The 20,541-nt window shown below is 46.0% G+C and overlaps 2 protein-coding genes across 2 annotated transcripts in view; one reads left to right on the top strand and one right to left on the bottom strand.

Annotated features, from left to right (window-relative positions):
• ALKBH1 (alkB homolog 1, histone H2A dioxygenase) overlaps positions 1–15,679 on the bottom strand; it is a 25,673-nt gene extending 9,994 nt beyond the window's left edge. The window contains exons 1-4 of the mRNA XM_074996705.1: positions 15,420–15,679; positions 9,260–9,368; positions 4,489–4,651; positions 225–315 (exon numbers count right to left, since the gene is read on the bottom strand). Coding sequence (XP_074852806.1) covers positions 225–315; positions 4,489–4,651; positions 9,260–9,368; positions 15,420–15,566 — 510 coding nt within the window. The 5' untranslated portion in view covers positions 15,567–15,679. The remainder of the gene's footprint in view (positions 1–224; positions 316–4,488; positions 4,652–9,259; positions 9,369–15,419) is intronic.
• The window catches only part of SLIRP (SRA stem-loop interacting RNA binding protein), a 5,995-nt gene continuing 1,066 nt past the window's right edge, over positions 15,613–20,541 (top strand). Inside the window, exons 1-3 of the mRNA XM_074996706.1 lie at positions 15,613–15,765; positions 16,148–16,206; positions 18,268–18,375. Coding sequence (XP_074852807.1) covers positions 15,675–15,765; positions 16,148–16,206; positions 18,268–18,375 — 258 coding nt within the window. The 5' untranslated portion in view covers positions 15,613–15,674. The remainder of the gene's footprint in view (positions 15,766–16,147; positions 16,207–18,267; positions 18,376–20,541) is intronic.

The following is a 20,541-nucleotide window of genomic DNA, read 5'->3' as shown; positions in this document are numbered from 1 at the left end:
CCCCACATATCTGTCATTACATCTCCAAAACAAGCATAGGATCTAAATTCTCATGAAGTGAAGCCTTGGCTTAAGGTCCTCCCTGAGCCTTATAGGGCCATACAGATCTCCTCTAACATTGCCTTCTTGGATGTCCTCCTCCATCCCTTTCTGACTGAACTGTGCCCTCCATTCAGAACACACATGAAAAAGAAGAGACAAAAAGGGGGATTCCCCTCAAATACCTTGGTATTCCAGTTATAATGGTAACCTAAGGTCACCCAACGTAGCTTCTCCAATAAACTTTTGGGCCCCTGTCTCCTGGAACTTTCGCTTCTAAAAGACAAAATTTACAGAGACAATAGAATTGACTTTTGTTTCCTTCCCGAACATTCTCTGGCACTTCTGCATATAGAAACGGGAGACATTCACCCATACAACAGTACATTAAACACCTCACACTGGATCTTTTACTTACACTACCCAAGTCTTTTCTTTGGGGCAGTTGCTCTGAAAGTTCAGTTTACACAATTTGCACAAAATTAAGGGGCTTGGTACCAACTGTCCTCATTGCACTTTTAATACAGGATTTATCAGAGGGGCAAAGACATGATCTGTAGGGGTAGACTGAGAAGGCAGAGCACATACTTAATTTTGTAGAGCTTGGCTAAACACAGACAATGTGCAGAGGGAACACCACAGCCTCTGAACATCTGAAGAGGAGAAACAATTATTTATGGCAAACCTTATTTATTGGAGAAATGGTCTGAGGTAAACAGGATGAAGTTTAATAAGAACAAATGCAAAGTGCTCCACTTGGGAAGGAACTATCAGTTTCACACATACAGAATGGGGAGAGATTGTCTAGGAATGACTACAGCAGAAAGGGTTCTAGGGGTTATAGTGGACCACAAGCTAAATATGAGTCAACATGCAAAAAAAGCAAACATGATTCTGGGATGCATTAACAGGTGTGTTGTGAACAAGACAAGAGAACCCACATCTGATGACCACCATCCGATGAAGTGAGTCTGTGCTCACAAAAGCTCATGCTCAAAACTTTTCTGTTAGTCTATAAGGTGCCACAGAACCCTTCGTTGCTGTTACAGATCCAGACTAACACAGCTACCCCTCCAATACAAGACAAGAGAAGTCATTCTTCCGCTCTACTCTGTGCTGGTTAGGCCTCAGCTGGAGTATTGTGTCCAGTTCTGGGCACCGCAGTTCAAGAAAGATGTGGAGAAATTAGAGAGGGTCCAGAAAAGAGCGACAAGAATGATTAAAGGTCTAGAGAATGTGACCAATGAAGAAAGGCTGAAAGAATTGTGCTTGTTTAGTTTGGAAAAGAGAAGATTGAGGGGAGACGCGATAGCGGTTTTCAGGTATCTAAAAGGGTGTCAAAAGGAGGAGGGAGAAAACGTTCTTCTTGGCCTCTGAGGATAGAACAAGAGGCAATGGGCTCAAACTGCAGCAAGGGAGGTTTAGGTTGGACATTAGGAAAAAGTTCCTAAATGTCAGGGTGGTCAAACAGTGGAATAAATTGCCAAGGGAGGTCGTGGAATCTCCATTGCTGGAGATATTTAAGGACAGGTTAGATAGATGTCTATCAGGGATGGTTTAGACAATACTTGGTCCTGCCATTGGGGCAGGGGGCTGGACTCAATGGCCTCTTGAGGTCCCTTCCAGTCCTAGTGTTCCATGATTCTATGGCAACACTGGGTGTCTAACTAGAAGAAAGGGAGTATACAGGCTCAACCTGAAGACACTGAGATGGGTCAGGCTGTGTAACGGTCACCAAAGAGGAGAGAGAGATGCTCTCTTCCTAGGTGCACTTACAGAAAAGAGTTGATGACATATTGCGACTAGAAGACATTTTGAAAAGAGTAATACTGCACTGACTGTGGGACATATGCTGGATGAACTACGAAGTCCATTCCATTTTGTAATACTGCATTGTCCAATGAACTCCCTGTTCGCCATGTATGGCAAACGGGGCTGCAGATTGTGGAGAACGTGGGGCACCATTCCAGCTAGTCCACACATAAGCCCCACCAGGTGGCAATAGTAGTGAAGGCAGCTCCTCAGGTCCTGGGGTGGCTGGCTGGCACGGTGCAGCTCTAGTGAGTAGCTTGGCTGAGAAGTGTGTTTGTGTGCTTGGCACCAGGGGAGGCTGCAGCGCCTTGGTGGGGATGGCAGCTGGCAGGGAGGTGGTGGGGGTGGGCATGTTTGTGGTGATCCATGACATTTGTTTTGGACACCACTGTTGTAATATCTATATGTCTAGATTGCTGCTGCCAATCCCCCCCCACTAGCATGCAGGACAAAAAGAGGGCAAGTTCCTCAAAATATTTTTAAGGAAGACAGTCTGAGTAGAAATGTCATCATATTGTGATAACGACTGTCTGACAAAGTGTCACCCCTAATACAGACAGAACCACTGGCCTGAACTAGCACAATAGCATTCTTCCATAGCTGAGAAGGGATTGGGTGAGAGGAAGGGAGAGGGGAAGAGCTACCTGGAATGTTCTCTTGGTCTAGGAGGTGGAGGGACATCTGCAGGGATTCACCAGAGACAGAGCTATAAGAAGTCACATGACAGCATGTCAGTGGTGGACACAGTGGCCTGCATGACACATGGATCACCTCCCAATCTACTTATTCCAGCATCTGCAACTCCTCTTTTACGGCAGAACAATCGCTTTTAAAGTAAAGAAAGAGGCTCTGTATCCAGAGCATTTTGATGATAGACAAAGCCAGGAAGGTTGGGTTTCAGTTATAAGGCTTGTTAATCTAATTACATACAACAAACAAGGAGCATACTGTTTTTCCTTTCCACTTTTTCTGCCCTCTAAATGACAGCTCTGTAGATAGTGGCACGCCTTCCAATCTGCACCATGGAAGCCCTTTAAAGGACAACTTCCACAGCTCCAGACTGGCAGAGGTAATCCCCATCCCATTTTCCTTCTTCACGGTGAAATAGTGGAACTGCAGTTATTGTAGTGAAGCAATACAATAACTTTCAAACATCCGTTGGACTGAGTAATGTGTGAAGCTTAGAGATCCCTGGCACTGCACTTACAGTATGGAGAACCTAAGACTCCCCCACACTGCAAGGGCAACTTAGCACATGCAATTAAGAAACAATTCTACTAGTATCTCCATTTCGAATGTTTCTCTCCACTTGTTTTGGTTTAGAGCAGGAGTGGGCCACTCCTTGGAAGTGGTCAAGGGCTTCACTCTTCCATGATGTTAATGGAGGAGGGGCACGGTCCAGGGTGGAAGATAGGTGCAGAAGTGAGCTTGCAGTAGGGGACTGCAGTTCAGGAGGGGGTGTGAGGTTGGAGTTTGAGTGAAGGAGAGAGGTTGTGACCAGGGGCAGGGGTGCAGGAGGAGGAGCAGCAGCAAGTTGGGGGAAGGGAGGGGCTGGGGTGCCACATGCAGGCTCTGACCAGCAAGTGATTACCTAGGTGGCTCCCAGCCAACAGTCCAGCAGGGCCCTCAGGCAGAATCCCTGCCTTCCGCATCCCTGCACGCTGCTCAAACCAGCTGGCCTCACGGGCCACGGGCAAGCACAGCCCTGGTAGCTCCCACTGGCTGGAAGCTGGCAAATGGGAGCTGTGAGACTGTGCTGGGGGTGGGACAGTATGTGAAGCCTCCCCTTTCCTCTTAGGAGCTCCTGGTGCTCAGCAAGCACATGGCCCCCACAGCGGGCTTCTTTGAGCGGTATGCTGGGGTACAGAAGGTGGGGAGCCTACCCAAGGCTCCTGTTGAGCTGCAGGGTGGTGGCAGGCCAGATCTGGCAGTTTGGCAGGCTGACTCCAGCCCATGGGCCATATTTTGACCACACAAGTTTAGAGAGATCTGGGCTCAATGTGGTACAGCCCCTGATTTTTAGGGCAAGAATTCAGAGAAGCAATGGTTATTCTACCTACACTATTAACACCATCTAACAGGTTCACAGTAGATTGCAACTGGAGGCTCCTGCTCCATGAGCTGGAGGAAAGAGGCTTCACAAAGGCACACACCAAGCAGCGCAAAGACCTAACCTGAATTTAAGATGTTAAAGTCCAGAATACTGTATGAAACCCTTCTTATTGCACAATAGTCTGCCATTTCCATGCCCAACAAATATAGTACACTCAGATTTCAAAGCGAAACAATTAGGATTATCTAGTCTGACTTCCTGCATGTTGCAGGCCACAGAACCTTGCATACCCACTCTTGTAATAAACCCCTAACCTCTAACTGAGTTACTGAAGTTCTCAAATAATAATTTTAAGACATTATGTTGCTCAGAATGTACCATTTACTCTAGTTTAAACCTTCAAGTGACCCAGGCCCCCACACTGCGGAGGAAGGCACAAACCTCCCAAGGTTTCTACCAATCTGACCTGAGGGTGTGGGGGGGGGGTGTAGGAAGGAGAGGGGAGGGGAGATTTTACTAGCTAAGTGCCAAACCCTCCAGGTTTTATTTGGTAATCTGAGGTTATTTTGACAGTCAGGACTCACCTCAGGTGCTCCTGACTCTGCCCCCAAAGATCAATGGTCTCCGCAGCAGCCATGTGCATATCCAGATTACACACATTGGGTTTTTGGGGGTACAGCTTGAGACACTGCTTCACCCAGTGGCACTGACAGCCCGGAAGAAAGGGGTTTGAGATGAAAATAAACCCTGAATGTGCAGTTGAAAAGGAAAAAAAAACAGTATTATCATGTGCCCACCCTATTTCTAAATCCTTAGCATTGGAGGGACTATGTGCTCCAGTACGGACTCTACACATGGGTTGCTGAATTTCATCACTAGAGTACAGGTTGAATATCTCTAGTCCAGTACACTCTCATCCAACAATATCTGTAACCGACATGACTTTAGTTAGCTGGACGACCTCTTATCATGGGTGTGGCTACGCTTCCCACGATCCCATAAAGTTTGTTTACAGACACCAGTCCTGTCTCTCAGTACTCTGTGCTGTTATTTAGCTATAAGTTACCCCTGAATGTCTTCTACAGGTCCAGAAAGCAGTGGAAGTGTTGGCAACACTGCTAGACAATACTGACCTCCCATGGTCTGGCAAACGCCATCATTTAACACCAGTCAGGTCCCAAGGGTGCTTGATTAGAGAGGCTGAACCTGTACCAGAGAGACAAACTATTCCTGTACTCCGTGGGTTTACCCTGCCCAATGTGAATGATTGTCAATATTAAGGCTTCTGGGATAAAGTCGTGGCAGTAGAGACAGATGAGGATTAATTTTGGTGTGAGGAAAAACATGACAGGAGAAGAAACGGTGTTCCAGTCTAATCGCTAAAGTACAGGTGGCTTCAGTGGTCTGAATGTGTAAAAGGAGGCAGGTAAATATGGCTCATCTTCCTTTCCTCTGGACTGAAAGAAGATTTAGATCTTGGTATCATCTTCCCTCATAATTCACTCCTGAAACCAGAGAATCACAAGCCAGAAACCAGAGTCTCCACCAGGACAGGCTGAGGCAAACTGGTGAGTGCATGGTGCACAGGGAATGCCTTCCCTGCCACTGGACTATGTTGTATATGTCAGGTGGATCTAGGATCTCACCCCAAGACTATCAGTATTGGCAATTTCACCAACAAAAATCCTCATTAAAAAAAAAAAAGATGTATGGCGTGAAAAAGAAAGCAAAAGAAGTTTCCAGGATTTGCTCAGCTGGGTTCTTTTGAACTCTGAAGATGTTTAAGGTTAAAGACAGACAAAATCAGAAACAGACGATGACAAGCAGCAAGGTTGAAAGTCTCAGTGGGATACAAACTTATGTTGCAGCGTTGTTAAAGAAGTGATAGAGGCACAGAAAAACCTCCTGCCAGCACATTTTATAGGACTTTCAACAGCAAATTAACTATCTTAGAAAAAGAGCTCTTAAGTTATTTGCATATTATTGCTCATTTCACTCAGTTCCATACACTCTCCAGATCACAGGGAATGCCTTCTGACAGCTTTAGTTGCAAGACATTCCCTCACCAGAAATAGTAAATTTACTCTGTTGGCCTCTGTATGGAACAGAATAATAATAGTAATAATAATAATAATAACAACAACAACACTGTTTTGTCTTTTGAAAGATCTATGCCTGATATTCTCAAAGCACTTTATAACATGCATGAATTACACTGCACCAGATGGGGATTATCTTAGGTCACACAATAAATCTTGGAATAGAACCCACTTGTCACAGGGGATTGGCCCTTTCAGGGGAATCAGGAACCAGTCTGCCTGTGACAAGCACTGCTACAGAAGGAGCAGAGCCTCTTGCCACCTTCAGAGGACAGGGAATCCTGAAGCAAGTCTGCATTCCACTATGATTTCATGGCCTGCAAGGGATGTTTGTTGGTGGTATCACCATGAATCTATGCATTATTTGGTGAAGTTCACTGAATCTGTTGACACCTCTCCTTTCTTAAGTGAAAGTCTGGGGCCCATCTACATAAACTGTGTCAAGTTGCAGCCCTTTTTCTGGCACCTCCAGAACCTCTTAGATGATGTCTACACTAGCCTGAAAGATCAGCCTGCTCAGGGTCGATCTTCCAGGGTTTGATTTTGCACGTCTGGTAGGGACACACAAAATCAGCTTCTCAGGGGTCAGTCAAGACATGAGGAGTAAGGGAGGTCAGTGGGAGAAACTCTCCTGTTGACCTTCTTCAGCAGGGATAGCCAAGTAAGCCGAGCGCAGATATGCTGATTCTAGGTACATAATTGCCTTAGCTAGAATTGCATCTCTGCAGTCAAATTATTTTGCTTAGTATAGACATAGCCTTACTGAGGTTCTGGCTGCACTTTTCTCCACATCTCCTCCTTTATTCACCCATACTGACAGCTCTACAAAGTCACAAGACCTCATCAACATCCTTATGCTGCTGGCTAACACAGTTATCCATCAGTATAGGAGGAGGAAGCTAGGTGTGAATGGAAAGGGGGAGGGGGAGCAGGACAGGAGTGTTCTGCAATTGTTCTGCCTATTTCCAATCTCTTGCTACATCACACCTCTGAACAGAATTTCTAGAGGTTGCATCATTAGACACCTTTAAGGAGCAGTGACTGCTGTTGGGAATCTCCATTCAGTGTCCTCCTTGACCCTCCTTTCCCCTTTTTTGTCATTTATTGTCCCCATCATACATCTGTGGCCTGGGTTCTGTGGTTCTTCCAATACAACTGACAGGAGAGAGTCAGTTCTGGGGGGCCCTAAGCCCATACACCTCAGTACCTGTAATAGGCACAGAGAGTGACCCAACTCACATCAATTCTGTGATAGTTCATTACCTAGATGTGGGGTTGCAGTAAAATAGCTTTATGGACCCGGGCCTCATAAGAGAGCTGAGAGCTCAGTCTGGCAGCTGGAACCAGAGGGAACCAATTCCTATGGGAAAGCTCTGAACCAGTTTACACTGGAAATGGCACTCCAGTGGAAGCAGATTTCCTTTCCCCAAGCCACTCAGGGAAAGGCTCAATGTCCCAACAAAGCAGGAAGGGAAGCACATGGTGATTGCCACTGGCGCAGCCCCTAGGTCTCCCACCCCCACCCACTTGTAACATGCCGAGCTGCAGAAACCACTTTTGGAAATACAGGCTTGAAAGCACACCCCAATCTGTGCCTTACCAGGACTGGAAGTGAACCAAGTCAAGCAGGTCCCTTAACATCTCTGTGTAGTGCCCGCTGCACAGAGAACACTTAAAAGCCAAAATCTGTCCTTGCACATAACACTTCCCTATTGTGTTCCACAGAAGCTCGTTCATGAAATTCCTGTGTTTGTTGTAATAGTCATCTACCTAATGTCTGGCCTTCACTTATGTTTTGTTGCAGTGTGCTCAACAGTGGGCTCTCTGACCACTGCTCCACCCCAACTCCAGCTATTAGACTGGCACAGATCTGAAAGAGAAAATGACCACAGTAAGATATGTTCCTAGAGCACATGCAAGCCACCTGCACAGGCAGGGCACAGTTAAATTCATGGAGGAGAACCACTTTGTAGGAGAGGAGGCTATTCAAAGAGTGTGAAGTCCAGATCCAGGAGATGGTGCACCTGACAAGGCAGCAAACAGAGATCCTCAGGCGCCTGCTACAAAAACACAGAGCTCCACTGAAGCCCTTGATGAATCACAGGCCTTCTCGCAATGTTCTCTTACCGCGCCCCCAGCCATCAGCACTCCAGAAAGCAGGGTGGTGGTGGTGAGGGGGAGCCAGGCAGCCTTACATTCCACTCCCAGGGATGCTTCTCAGAGCACAAAGCTGATTTCCCCCACCTGTGATGGCAAAACACCTCTTGCCCTTGCTCACCCACCCCCGAAGTCCCTGCCATGAACTGTGCCCTGAATAAAACAATTAAGCTCACAAAAACAGCGTCTTTATTGCTTGTTTTGCATGGGGCCAGGAGGAGAATTTACAAGTTTCACGGGCCAGCACACACCATACAAGGGGTTCTGGATCACGGAGAGGGGGTTGGCTCTGGTGATGCACTGAGGAGGGGGCTCCAGGTGGGTGGTCCAGCCCTGTGCCAAGGAGGGGGCTCTGGGTGGGCAGGGGGGAATCAGACGGGCTTCATACCACAGCATGGGCTCTGGGTAAGTGGGGGCGAGGGTTGCTGGCCTGGCTCCACGCTGCAAAGGGGGCTCCAGGAGGGTAGGGAGGTTTGGCCCCAAGCTCCATGCTATAGAGGGGCTAGAGGTGTGTGTGTGGGGTGGTGTGTGTGCGCTAGGCCCTGCAGCAAGGGCCCTGCGACTGGGGCTTCACACCTACACTCCAAAAGAGACTTTGTGCTCCAGCCTCAGCCCCAGCCCCCTCCCACGCTGCATGGGTGAGGAGGGCGGGGCCAGACCCCATCACAAGTCACTCTAAATCAGCTCGTGCTGAGAGTGGCATGCATGCCGGGAGTTGCTGACCCCTGCTGTAGCATCTGAAACGTGAGATAGAAAGGTGGAAGTTACTATGGAAATTTAAAATTATCGTCACAGGATATGTCAATATACTCCCATTCTCAAGATAGAAGGTCAGGTGGATACAACTGAAAAAACCTCCCAAAACCCCTCAGTTTACTCCTCCCCATTCATGTGCATCTACCCTCAAAACTCCAAATTAGTTCCTGTTCTTCCCACATGTGTGCTACAACTTATATCACACACAGATAAACCCATATCAATTCCCTATTTAGGGCAGGGTAAGCCACAGAGTACAAGATGGGAAGAACAGAAGAGGGAAACAACTAAAGAAGAGATGGCAAGGCCACATTTTATCTTGCTTGAAGTCAGATGCAGTTACCTGGGTAGCCATCCAGGCCATAGGCTTTCCACTGGCTAACTGGCTGCAGTCCTGCTCTGTAGGCATCTTGGTCACTCACTGAAGAAATGCTTAGGCTAGAGCTGACCACCTGGCAAGAGAGAGAACAAGTTACACAACCAAACAGGGCAAAGATCTGACATCCCTCCAAACACAGATAGTTGAATATAAAAAAGATAAACACACCTAAGTTAAAATAGGGGCATGGGAGTCTTTCCTGATGTGCGCATAAACCAGGAAGGGGTTCTACTGCATTGTAGTTTAACAGTGTATCAGGGATCAAGTGGGATGTTACCAGAGAACTACAGATTGAAACTCTCTTGTCCGGCAGCATCCATGGTGACCGGCATGACCACAGACATTGCTGGACCAGAGAGCCCCAGCTGCCCAGAGCCAGGCTGACTGGTGGGATGCTCCTGCTGGTGGCAGGGAGACCTGCTGACAGCCCTGCCGCAAGGAGTACCTCCAGCCCAGTGGTGATGATGAGCTCTTTAGGGAACTGGGGCGGGGAGTCACTACAAGCCTGTGGATCCCCGGCAGCAGCCCTGAAGCTGCGGGGAGCCAGGCTGGGGCAGGGACCCCTCTAGGCAGCCTGGGGCACTAAGATGGTGGCAGCCAGGAGGGGCACCCCTCCCTGCTGCTGGAGAGCCTGGAGGCTTGACCTCTCTTGGCCAGGCATACTCCCTCTGAAGGTGCTGGACCAGGGAGGTACAACCTATATTCAGTTAATGAACTGGTAGCACAATCAAACCATTAAACTGGCATGAGTTTATGACAAATCAAACAAATCCTAGAGCCTTTATCATATGTCAGAAGGAAAAACTCTCATTCTTAAAGAAGCAGGGCAAAATTACATGTGATCAGAAAAAATGCTACTGTATTCACCTATTCATAGATTGCAACCTCATGCTGGCAGTGACAAATTCATCAGGCTACAACAGATAGTAATGCACTTCCATAACACTTTAACCTCCCAACCTTATGAGGATTCTCACCAACAGCCACAGTCTCTACTGCAGGAACACAAGTCCTGGGACTTTTCCTTGCAACAAAGCCCGCTGCCAGCTTTGTCCACATATCTATTCTGGAGATACCATCACTGGACCTAACCAGGTTAGTCACAGAATCATGGACACATTCTCATGTTCCTCAACTAACATCATATACGCCATCGTGTCCCAACAATGCCTAGATGCTTTGTATATTGGACAGACTTCAAACTCTCTCAGACAAAGAGTTAATGGGCACAAAACAGACATCAAAACACTCCTGATCCACAAACCAGTTAGTCTACATTTTAATGGAGTGGGCCATTCTGTTAATGACTTTAGAGTCTACATCTTATTGAAGAAGAATTTTCACACTATTTTGGAAAGAGAGGCTGCTGAACTCTCTTTCATATTCAAATTCGACCCATTAACATGTGGTTTGAACTGGGATGCAAATGTTCTGGGACACTGTAGGGGCTCTTTTGCATACTTGGCTTAATCTAATTCTTGACTCCCTCCCCCATGCCCCTCTGCTCTCTGATTTGCTCACCTTGATAATTTTTTTTCTGATCTGTCAACGTTGATTACTGTTTTTGGTTCTCTGTGCCTTAAATATTGAGTCTGTTCTGGTATGGCTATGGTCTGAAGAAGTGGGTCTGTCTCACAAAAGCTCACCTAATAAATTATATTGTTAGTCTTTAAAGTGCTACTTTATTGCTTTTTTACTTTTCACCATCAACATACTTCACACGTTCACAACACTTTCCAAACATTTGTCACTCATCACAATCCCTTTGGAGGTTGGTGGACATTACCTGTATTCTACAGAAGAGGAAATTAAGAGATTGAAAGGACTCGATCAAGGCTACACAGTCAGTCAGAGCCATAAAATTGTTCCCTATCCAGTGGTCAGACCACACATTCTTCTTTTGCCTGCATCAGAATGAGCAGCTACAGGGTTATGTGTAACTCTTAGCACATCATTTGGATTGTTTCACTGATCATGTTCTCTCTCCCTTAAAATACTTAGGCTCCACAATGAATGCAGTATAAGTGCCTAGATAGAGCTTCTGCCTCTCTGCACACTCAAAGCTGTCAGCACCTCTGTTTACAATCTTCTGTATCAAAGGACAAATCTCTCTCAGTGACTAGCTCTCTAAGATAGATATTCTGTTTTAGTGACATCTAAATTCTACAGAGAACTTGTGCTGAGTGAAATTTGTCAGACGATGCTAAATCCTTGGCAGAGGAGTTTCCGGCACCTACCATTTTTACTGGTTTGCTCATCACTCAACAAAAAGGGGCATTATTACTGTAAACCATGATCTGTCATTAGCTCAGAGACTCCTGTCCGTGGAATGTTCCATAGAAGGTTCTTTCCTCAGCCATAAATGTCAAACTTCTCAGCTTCTGCATCTGGAAAATGCTGAAGCAAGAGCTCTGCCCTTTTTTCAACATAATGGAAACTGTTCCTGTGACACAGACTTATATACACTGAATCAGCTAAATAAACCTCAAAGCAAGACAGATCAGAGACATCTCACTTCATCAGAGAACTCAGGTGCTTGAAGAAATTTGTTGGAGAACAAAAGGAACATCATCCGAGCCAGTATGTCTGGCCCAGGGGTCAACAACCCCAACGTGTGCCAAGAGTGGCATGCGAGCTGATTTTCATCAGCACATGAGGCAGGAGCTTAGCCTCTGCCCATCGTCCCCCATGCAGATGGGAGCTTGCTCAGAGGCAGGCCAATTATGGATTAACGAAAGTTCAGCTAATGCTACCAACCCCCACCTAAATGGCAAAGCTCTGCATCTTAATTTATTTATCAATAGTCTGTTGTAAGTAGGACTATTAGTGACTTGAAAAAGTATCACCAGCACTCGGACCATATGCTGAGATCAAAAGGTCAAATTTCGGCACACCATCTCAGAAAGGTTGCTGCCTTTGGTCTGGCCTTTAACACTCACTCCTCGTTGAAGAGAAGAGCTATATGTTTTTAGTGTGTGCATCGAACACAGATAAAAGATGCTGGATTTAGTGGGAAATAAGCAACAGGTAGACCAACTCTTAAGAGAACAGCTTTCTTTCTGAAATAGACCTAATGTACAATTTTTTTTTAAAAAGAGGCACATGAACATATTAAGAGACAGTGTGAAACTCCTATGATGCATTCAAAATACAGAGAGATGAACAGGTCATGAAAAAGTATTTCTATTGGGTGCATTTCAATGTTTTCCATGAGGTTCCAGCCCTTGACACTGAAAACTGCTATATTAAGAATAAACACCCATAAATCTGCTGCTACAGCTGGGAAAAATGCTAGTTACACACACTACAGTGATGCCAGGAAATAAATTGGTCACAGACTAAACTCACCTTGCAGGTCTGTGGCTCAACAGCAATACAGCATGGGTAAAGTTTTATACCTTCTAAGCAGTGCTTGTCCTTGGAATGAACAGTTTAATAGATAAGGCTAGACAAGATCATTGGAATAATCTAGCCTGAATTCAAACACAGCACAGACCACAGAAAACAGCAGCTTTCTTAGAAAACAGACCATTATTTCATTATTTCCCTGCCTTCACACTGTCAATTTCCACAGTCCCTAAATAGGGGATTTTTAAAGAAGGAGAGAACACACAAAAAGCTAAACTTATATGCAGTTCATACTATCTGTCACCAACAGTAGTTGATCACAGTACATCTGCTGCAAATCTCTGAAGAGTCAGTGTTAGTTTGTCTGCGTGGAGGCAGCCTCTAAACGTATCAGTGTGTACTGTAAATGTTAAAAACAAGTATTTGCAGCCAGGCATATAGGAATATTAACATACACATAAAGGGGAAGGAAGAAAGTCTGGGCCTTCTGAATACCCTGCAAGCAAACCTGATGGGCTCTTCCAACAGACTGCATCCCAACCTAAGAAGGAATCGGAGATGCCAATTCAGAGTTTAGCACAAGTCACATAAACACCCTATGATTTCCCTACAGCAGTGTTTCTTAAACATGTGTATTCATGAACAACTTGCACATCCCTTGAACATCTGACACTTTTTTGATATCATATACTGATTGTATATATTTTCAGTTATTAAAACCTAGGGTGACCTCCCTCCCATGTTAGCTGGGACTGTCCCTTTTTTTAGCTCCCTGGAGAGCGTCCTGACTCTTCTTTTTTTAAAAAACAGGCTAATTGTCCTATATGCTGCAGGGATCTTAATTTTAAAGAGATAGCGCTTTAAGCAGCAGGGGTTGTCTGTTTAAAGAGCTGGATAGAGCAGGTGGTTGGGCTCTTTAAACAGTTTGTTTAAACATGCTGTGGCCAGCAGGCCCCAGGACAATATGGGGGAGGGGTAAGGGGCCCCGTCCGTGTGGCTGCTGGGCACTCTTTGCTCACACTGCCTGCCTCTGTGCCTTAAATATTGAGTCTGTTCTGGTCTGCCTATGGTCTGAAGAAGTGGGTCTGTCCCAGGAAAGCTCACCTAATAAACCATTTTGCTAGTCTTTAAAGTGCTACTTGACTGCTTTTTGTTTTGATAGTGTATGAACTAGCACGGCTTCCTCTTTGTTACTGCCTGAGAAGAACACGAAAGTAGTCCTGTAGCACTTTAAAGGCTAATAAAGTACTCTATTAGGTGAAAGCTAATCACCTAATAAATTTCTTAGTCTTTAAAATGCTATAGGACTGCTTTTTTGTTTTTGTGAGGATATAGACTAACACAGCTACCTCTTTGTGCCTGAGAAGGAGAGAGTAGGCCATGGCTCAGATATTCCCCCTCCTGCCCCAAACTCTGCTGGCAGGTAATAGGATTGGGATCAGGAAGGCAGGACCCTATGGTAGGGAACAGGGGGAAGCCACTGGGGGAAAAGGAAGAACAGCTGCTGAAGGGGTTGCACTTAGCTTGGTACCCCACAGGCAGTAGCAAACAAGCAAGCCTCCGAAGTAAGAGGCAGTTTGACACAGGCCAGGAGTTAGATGGGGGATCATGGGTTTGGAGGAGTCCCATGAAGGATGGGGGACAGGACTCAGGAGGGCACAGAGACAGGAAGAAGGGGACAAGGAATGTGAATCATGGAGGAGGGCTGGATTAACTCTTCTGGAGACCAGGGCTATTAGATCTTGTGGGGGTCCCTAGGATTTGGGGTAAGAAGTTTTGAAGGGAAAGAATTTTTGTTTTTTACAACATAATTCTTTTGATGTTTTGTAGCTATCTGAGAACTGATCAATAATTTAAAAAAAATATCCTGTGTTACTTTACTACTTGGTGCATGGTAAATTAAAAACTGGAAGAATCTTTACCACAGATCCTGCTTATTTGACTTTTCAGTTCGAGTTGGTTTTCCAAATAAGTGATTTCCATCAAGTTTTAGCATTTATTTGGAGAGGGGTATTTGAACCACTAGGCTACAGCCCTTATCTAGGCCAGAAATGCAGAGGGGCAGGGGGAGGAAGAGGTGGCCCCCAGGCAGCAGCTAGAAAACAGACACCATAATTTATTTATTGCAAATCCACTGACTCCTGTGAAATTTAAATAGGGTTTGTGTGCAAAATTTCCCTAGTAGGTTTCATTCTCTTTTTATACAGCTTCAAAATATCAAATGCCTTACAACCTTCCAGAACCGGGCCCCAGAGCTCCTCCCAGCTCTCAACCTCCTGTCCTGACTCCTCTGCACACACCCAGCCCTGATCTCCAGCAGCTCACTTACATACCTCAGCCCTCCCCCCACGTTTCCCCAGCCCCTTGCTCTGGCTCCTGCACCTCTCTCACACACTACCAGCCCACACTCTGGAGGGCGGCGATATGAGGTCAAGGCAGGCACTTCTTTAAAGCAATAACCACTCAACTGTCCGCATACGCTTTAAATTTTCACCTATTGTTGTTGTTATAATGCGTTATGTCACTTAAGCTCAGCCAGCTTAATGTGATACTGAGTGTTTGTGCTGCCCAGGGCTAATGGATCACCACTGCACTTGCCAAATTCCAAGCCATTTTACCAGGTGTCCTGTGTTTCACAGAGGGAAAGGTGGTCACCCTATCAAACCCAGATACAAATGTTACTTCTTCAGCGCTGCGCTGCCCGATTCAGGTACTTCATGTCGTTTTGCTGTACGTCGCCGAGCTGAGCCGGGATCCTCCCGCTCCCTGCTGTTACCTGGTCTCCCGGGACGGAGAAATCAACTACTCCCCGCAAATCGGGCCCGCCCTGCCAGTCCCGCCGCCGGTAGAAGCGGAAGAGCCGGCGGAAAGCATCTTCCCCACCCTCCCGCGCCCAGGCGCTGGCCGCCGCCATCTTAGCCATGGCAGCCTCCCGCCGCGGGAGCAAAGGCGGCGGGACTGCTCGGCTCTGACTGGCTCAGCAGGGAGAGGTCAGAGCTCAGAGGTCAGAAGTCGTTTTTCACCTTCCAAGATGGCGGCGGCGGCGGCGGCAGTGGCGCGCGGGTTGGCTCCGCGGCTGTTCGAGATCTTCGTGTACCGGGTCCACTGGACTTTGGCCCCTAGTGAGTCCGAGCGGCGGGCCCGCCCCTCCCTCGCTCCGGGCCCGTTCTCCTGGGCCGGGGAGCGTCATGGCCGCCCGACAGAGGAGAGCAGGAGCCGGTCCCCGGCCGGCCGCGGTTGGATCCTGGCCGGGTGCCCAGTGGGGCGGGCGTCTCCATTGCAGGGGCCTCCGCCTCTCCGCCACTGTCTGTTGCACTAGAGACCAAACGCGTGGATGGCGCTGCCCTTGGGGTGGGGTGTAAGGAGGGTGGACGGATGAGGATCTCTTGCAGTTACGGAGCCTTAGGCACCGGTCCGCCGCTTAAAACCTCTTGGGGCGGGGGCGGGGGCGGGGGTAGTTGGGTGTCTTGGACTTCGTTGTGACAATACTTTTTTCTCCCACAGAGGATATAAGAGAGTATTTTTCTCAGTTTGGGACTATAAGAAGATGCACGTTGCCATTTGTGAGTATCCAGCTTTCTTGTGTTAATTGCGCTTTTATCCAAAGCCGATTGTCTGTTGTTCATCGTGTTATTTATCATATAATCAGCAATAGCTGGAAAATACCTATTCGTTGATATTGTCCAACTTATCAACAATTGTATAGTTAGTTTAGTCCCCAGTGAAGCTTTCACTACTCTTCTTGAGATTTTTTTCATGACTCTGCAGATGTCACTGTTAGGAAGCCTTTTCTTGAATTCTGACATTTTCCTTATTCTTCTTACTATATTTCTTTGGGTCACCTTAAATAACTGTTGTAATTAATTGTTGCTGTGTTCTGATTTCCGTATGTATAGTTATAACTAATATTTGGCCAATTCTTCAAAATATTAAGAAGTGGGAGTCTGAAATTTTGGTTACTATTACGTGTTTCTACTGATGTATGTAGTGAAATTGGACACGCAACTTTTTGGACTCTTACTTTACCCATCTGCAAAATGGAAAATATAATTTCTTGTGCTCTTTATGCTTCTACAATGCAAGATGTGATGTAAGTGCAAGGCTGTTAGGTACCTTAGTTGATGATGATTAATTGGACATATGGTATTTGGCTTTCTGTGTTAAATAAATCCCTTGGTAAGGAATGAAGGGGCCAAATGAAAAGAGGTGGCTGTTTAAAAAGTTACCTTTATTCCATTTTAGCTGGGGAAATGGTGGTTGTGGAGGTGGTGATGGCCCTGAGATCTGGGGAAGACACCCATTTTTTGGGGAGAAAAATAGCAATTGGCTGATGCTTGGCAGTTCACGTAAAGAAGTTTCTGCTGCCTCACTTCTGTTGTCTTTTTTGAAAATATTTTGACAGTATACTGGTACATAAATTCCTTTCTGAACATATAAAAGACGCATCTTTGACATTTTTAAATATTCTGTTATGTTTAAAATTTGTTTAAAGCTGTCTTAACTGGCATGACATTGGTTTCCAGTCCAGTTTCTCAACAATATTTCTGCACAAAGAGAGCATCTTTTCCCTTCACTGATAACCTGTATTAATGAGCCAACAGGTGGACAACAAAAAAAGCGATCCCCCTGCTCTTCTTCCTAAATTTCTTGAGAAGTGAATAGGAATTGGAGACCACTTGGGAAATGGGTGTTACTCAGAATCATATTGTTTCTGAAAATAAAATTTATCACCCCTCATTACTGGACACCACAAATGGCACAGTGTAACAAGGCTAATTTCTAAACAGTAGTTTTAGCATAAGTTGTTGCTGATGTTGCTGCTAGTCATGATTGAAATTCAGTGGCAGAACTGTGTAGTAGCCCCATACAAGGTAATTGTAGCTCAGGACTGACATACTTTAGCTGTCTACTGTAGCTGGCTTTTTCTTTCACTGATAACAGTATGTTGTTAAAGTGGCACATCCATTAAAAGGAATTCAGGAAGTCATGGATATTTTCCCCTCTGCAGCTTGCTTTCCTAGTACCTTAAATTACTACTGTAATCTTGTTCCCTCGTGTTCCAAGGCCCAGGCAGCCTTGTGATTTAGATCAACTTCCATTTAAATGTTGCCACTTGTGGTAGGTGGTAATGCCTTCAGTCTTGAACAAATGGCCACCCTGTGCTATCTAGCCTGTAAATGAATGTTGAAAAGACAAATCTGCTGGACTTCAGTTGTTGGAGGGAGGGGCGCAACATGCAGCTGAATTCATGTTCACAGGGCAGTTGGGCATAAGTGTTATGGAATGGGTGTGATAGGCTCTTGAAAAAGTACAGTAAACTTTTTCAACTTGCATTCAAATAACTGGACTTCTCTATTAACTGGCATTCTATTGCTGCTGGCAGTTCCTCCACTCAGTGTAGCCATGTGCCGAGCTGCCTAGAGTGTACTGGAACCTCCCACATATCCAGCATATTTGAATATCCGACAACCTCCCGCTCCCAGAAATCAGAGAGATCACTGTATTTCGTTTCCTTTAGTGGATTAAATATCTTTACCATGAAAAGCTTTGTAAAAGGTTAACAATGTATATATAAGTAGCACTTCGTCAGTCTGAGCTATACTTTATTTGTATTTGGTGCCTAGGATAAAAATACAGGATTTCACAAAGGGTTTTGCTTTGTTGGATTCACTTCAGAAGAAGGCCTTAACAATGCATTGCAGAAGGAGTCCCACGTCATTGATGGGTTCAAGGTAATGCCTTGTTTTAGATGAGCATTTCGTTTGATAAAAGAAAATGAACTCTTGTTTTGAGTAGGCCATTAGGAGTGTTCTGTGTTCCTCTCTAAACATAAGTAAATTTATTGTAGTGTTTAGATGAAGTAATGTAAAACTTGACAACTCTAAAACTCCCTATGCTACAATTAGGGAGAACTTTCTCTGAAGTCACCACAAACCTTTTTGCTAAGTAGGCTCTGTAATGTCTCTTGAAAATCAAACTTCCCTTGTGTTGGTCTAAAAGGAGGAAACAAAATTCAAATGTTTCTATTGGCTGACATTTTAGTAGGGGTGGGGACAGCACACGAAGCTGCCCTCACAATGCAGAGAGCCACAAGGACCAGCCAGCCACTTTGAGGCTACGTCTACTCTAGAAGCATTGGTCTACAGAAATTACTGTGAAGAGATGTTCTGACAAAACTTCTGTTGATGGATGGTGTCTACACAAAAGCAGATGGATCTTTTGATCTGCTCTGTTGGCAAAAGGGCCTCCCCTCCCAGAACACTTCCATGGCTTTTTTTGTCAACAGTTGGTGCATAGATGTTCTGAGTTTTGTTGACACAGCCCCAATTTTGCCTACAAAACTCTCTCATGTAGACATAACCTGGGTGGCTCTGCTCCATGCCATAGGCTGAATCTTGCCTACCCCAGTGCTAGCCTTGGTGGCCAAAACCACCACCTGTCTCGATATCCAGCACCATGTAAGGATTTATTAGAAGCCTGAGGTTTTGTATTAAAGAGCAGGCATGTTCTCTTACTTGAATATTTCATGTTTCTTGTGCAATTTATTGTGTCACTTTTTATATCCACAGTTAATGGGGTGGCTCACTGCCCCAAAACTTGTATGGATAATTCTAGTGTTAACAACTTAGTTGTCCAGATGCAATGCAACACCCTTAGAGCAAAGCATCAGAGAAGTGATGACAGTATAGCTCAACCATTTACTGTCTCACCTAATGGCCGCAGTCACAGAAGTAAAAACAAACTCAGGCCCCTTAGGTCAGTGATTGCCCCCAAGCTACTCCATCCTCACATGGAGAGTCATCTGCTTACATTGACAAAAGGTTTAATTCTATTGCGTGGATCTTTCTTTACTATGACCATGGATGGTAGGGTAACTTATTTTTCTAAAAATGCCCATGAAAATTGCAGTGTTTAAGGCTGACAGCTTGAATGCATAGCTTGGAAAGTGTAAAAGCCAAACCAAGCTTGATTGCCTCTTTTCACCCTTGAGTTCCTCATTCCCAGCAGTTGCACCTGCCTAGTGGCTGCCCTACATTTGCAGGAGCTGGGAAGCTGACCAGCTTGCAGGGCATGGGGAGCTGGTAGCCCACAATTTTGCAATGATTTTATGCTCATGGGCTCCTCCACTCCCTTTCTCAGGGCAGTGACACACCCAGCAAGCCCCTGTGGCCTAGGTGGAGGCCGGGGAGGGGGGCAGTTGCTCTCCTTCCCATGGCTTTGCGGGGGTGCAGCTTGGAGCTTCCCAGGGCTAGCCTAGCTCAGGCAATGTAGGCTGGCTTTGGGAGCCCCAGCAGCGAGCAGCCAGACCCAGCAGCAGTGGGCTGATTTTGGGGGCACTGCAGCCCCATTACTGGAGCTGTCTTGGGGGAATGGACTGACTGCCTGCAGAGGGGAGTGTACGGTCTGGCTGCTGCCGAATTCCTGGCTCACAGCCAGCCATTGGAGCTAGGAAACTGACCAGCGCACCTGCTGGGAGTGCAAGGGCCCTGCTGCTGCCTGGTTCCCTGGTAGTTGTGGGAGCCAGGAAGCAGGGTGAGCCCTGTGAGCAGGAAGGGAGATGTCACCATCTTCACTGCAGCCCTGGCCCAGGAGCATCAAAAGGTGGTCGGGCCCCTCCTCAGTCTCTCCTTAGGTGAAATTTGACTTATGCTTGGTTGCCCAGGAATGCAACCTAGGCGCTAGTCGGCTCTCTACTGTAATAGCCCTTGTTACTAAAATAGAATAAAATATTTAGAGGTTAAATCAAGAGCAATAAGCAGGCCTGGATCTAAGCAACACTGTAAATTATTTTAGTCTGAGCTTTTTACTTACTTTTACAACCCATTAAAAGTGTGACAAGTTCATGTAAACTAAATAAGCATTTGACAGTATTTGTTTCCACAGTTAGTTTCAAAAGC

Source organism: Carettochelys insculpta, chromosome 6, assembly GCF_033958435.1.
Source record: "Carettochelys insculpta isolate YL-2023 chromosome 6, ASM3395843v1, whole genome shotgun sequence".
Lineage (NCBI taxonomy): Eukaryota > Metazoa > Chordata > Testudines > Carettochelyidae > Carettochelys > Carettochelys insculpta.
Note: the sequence above shows the minus strand (reverse complement) of the source record. Positions and strands in the feature narration are given on the sequence as shown.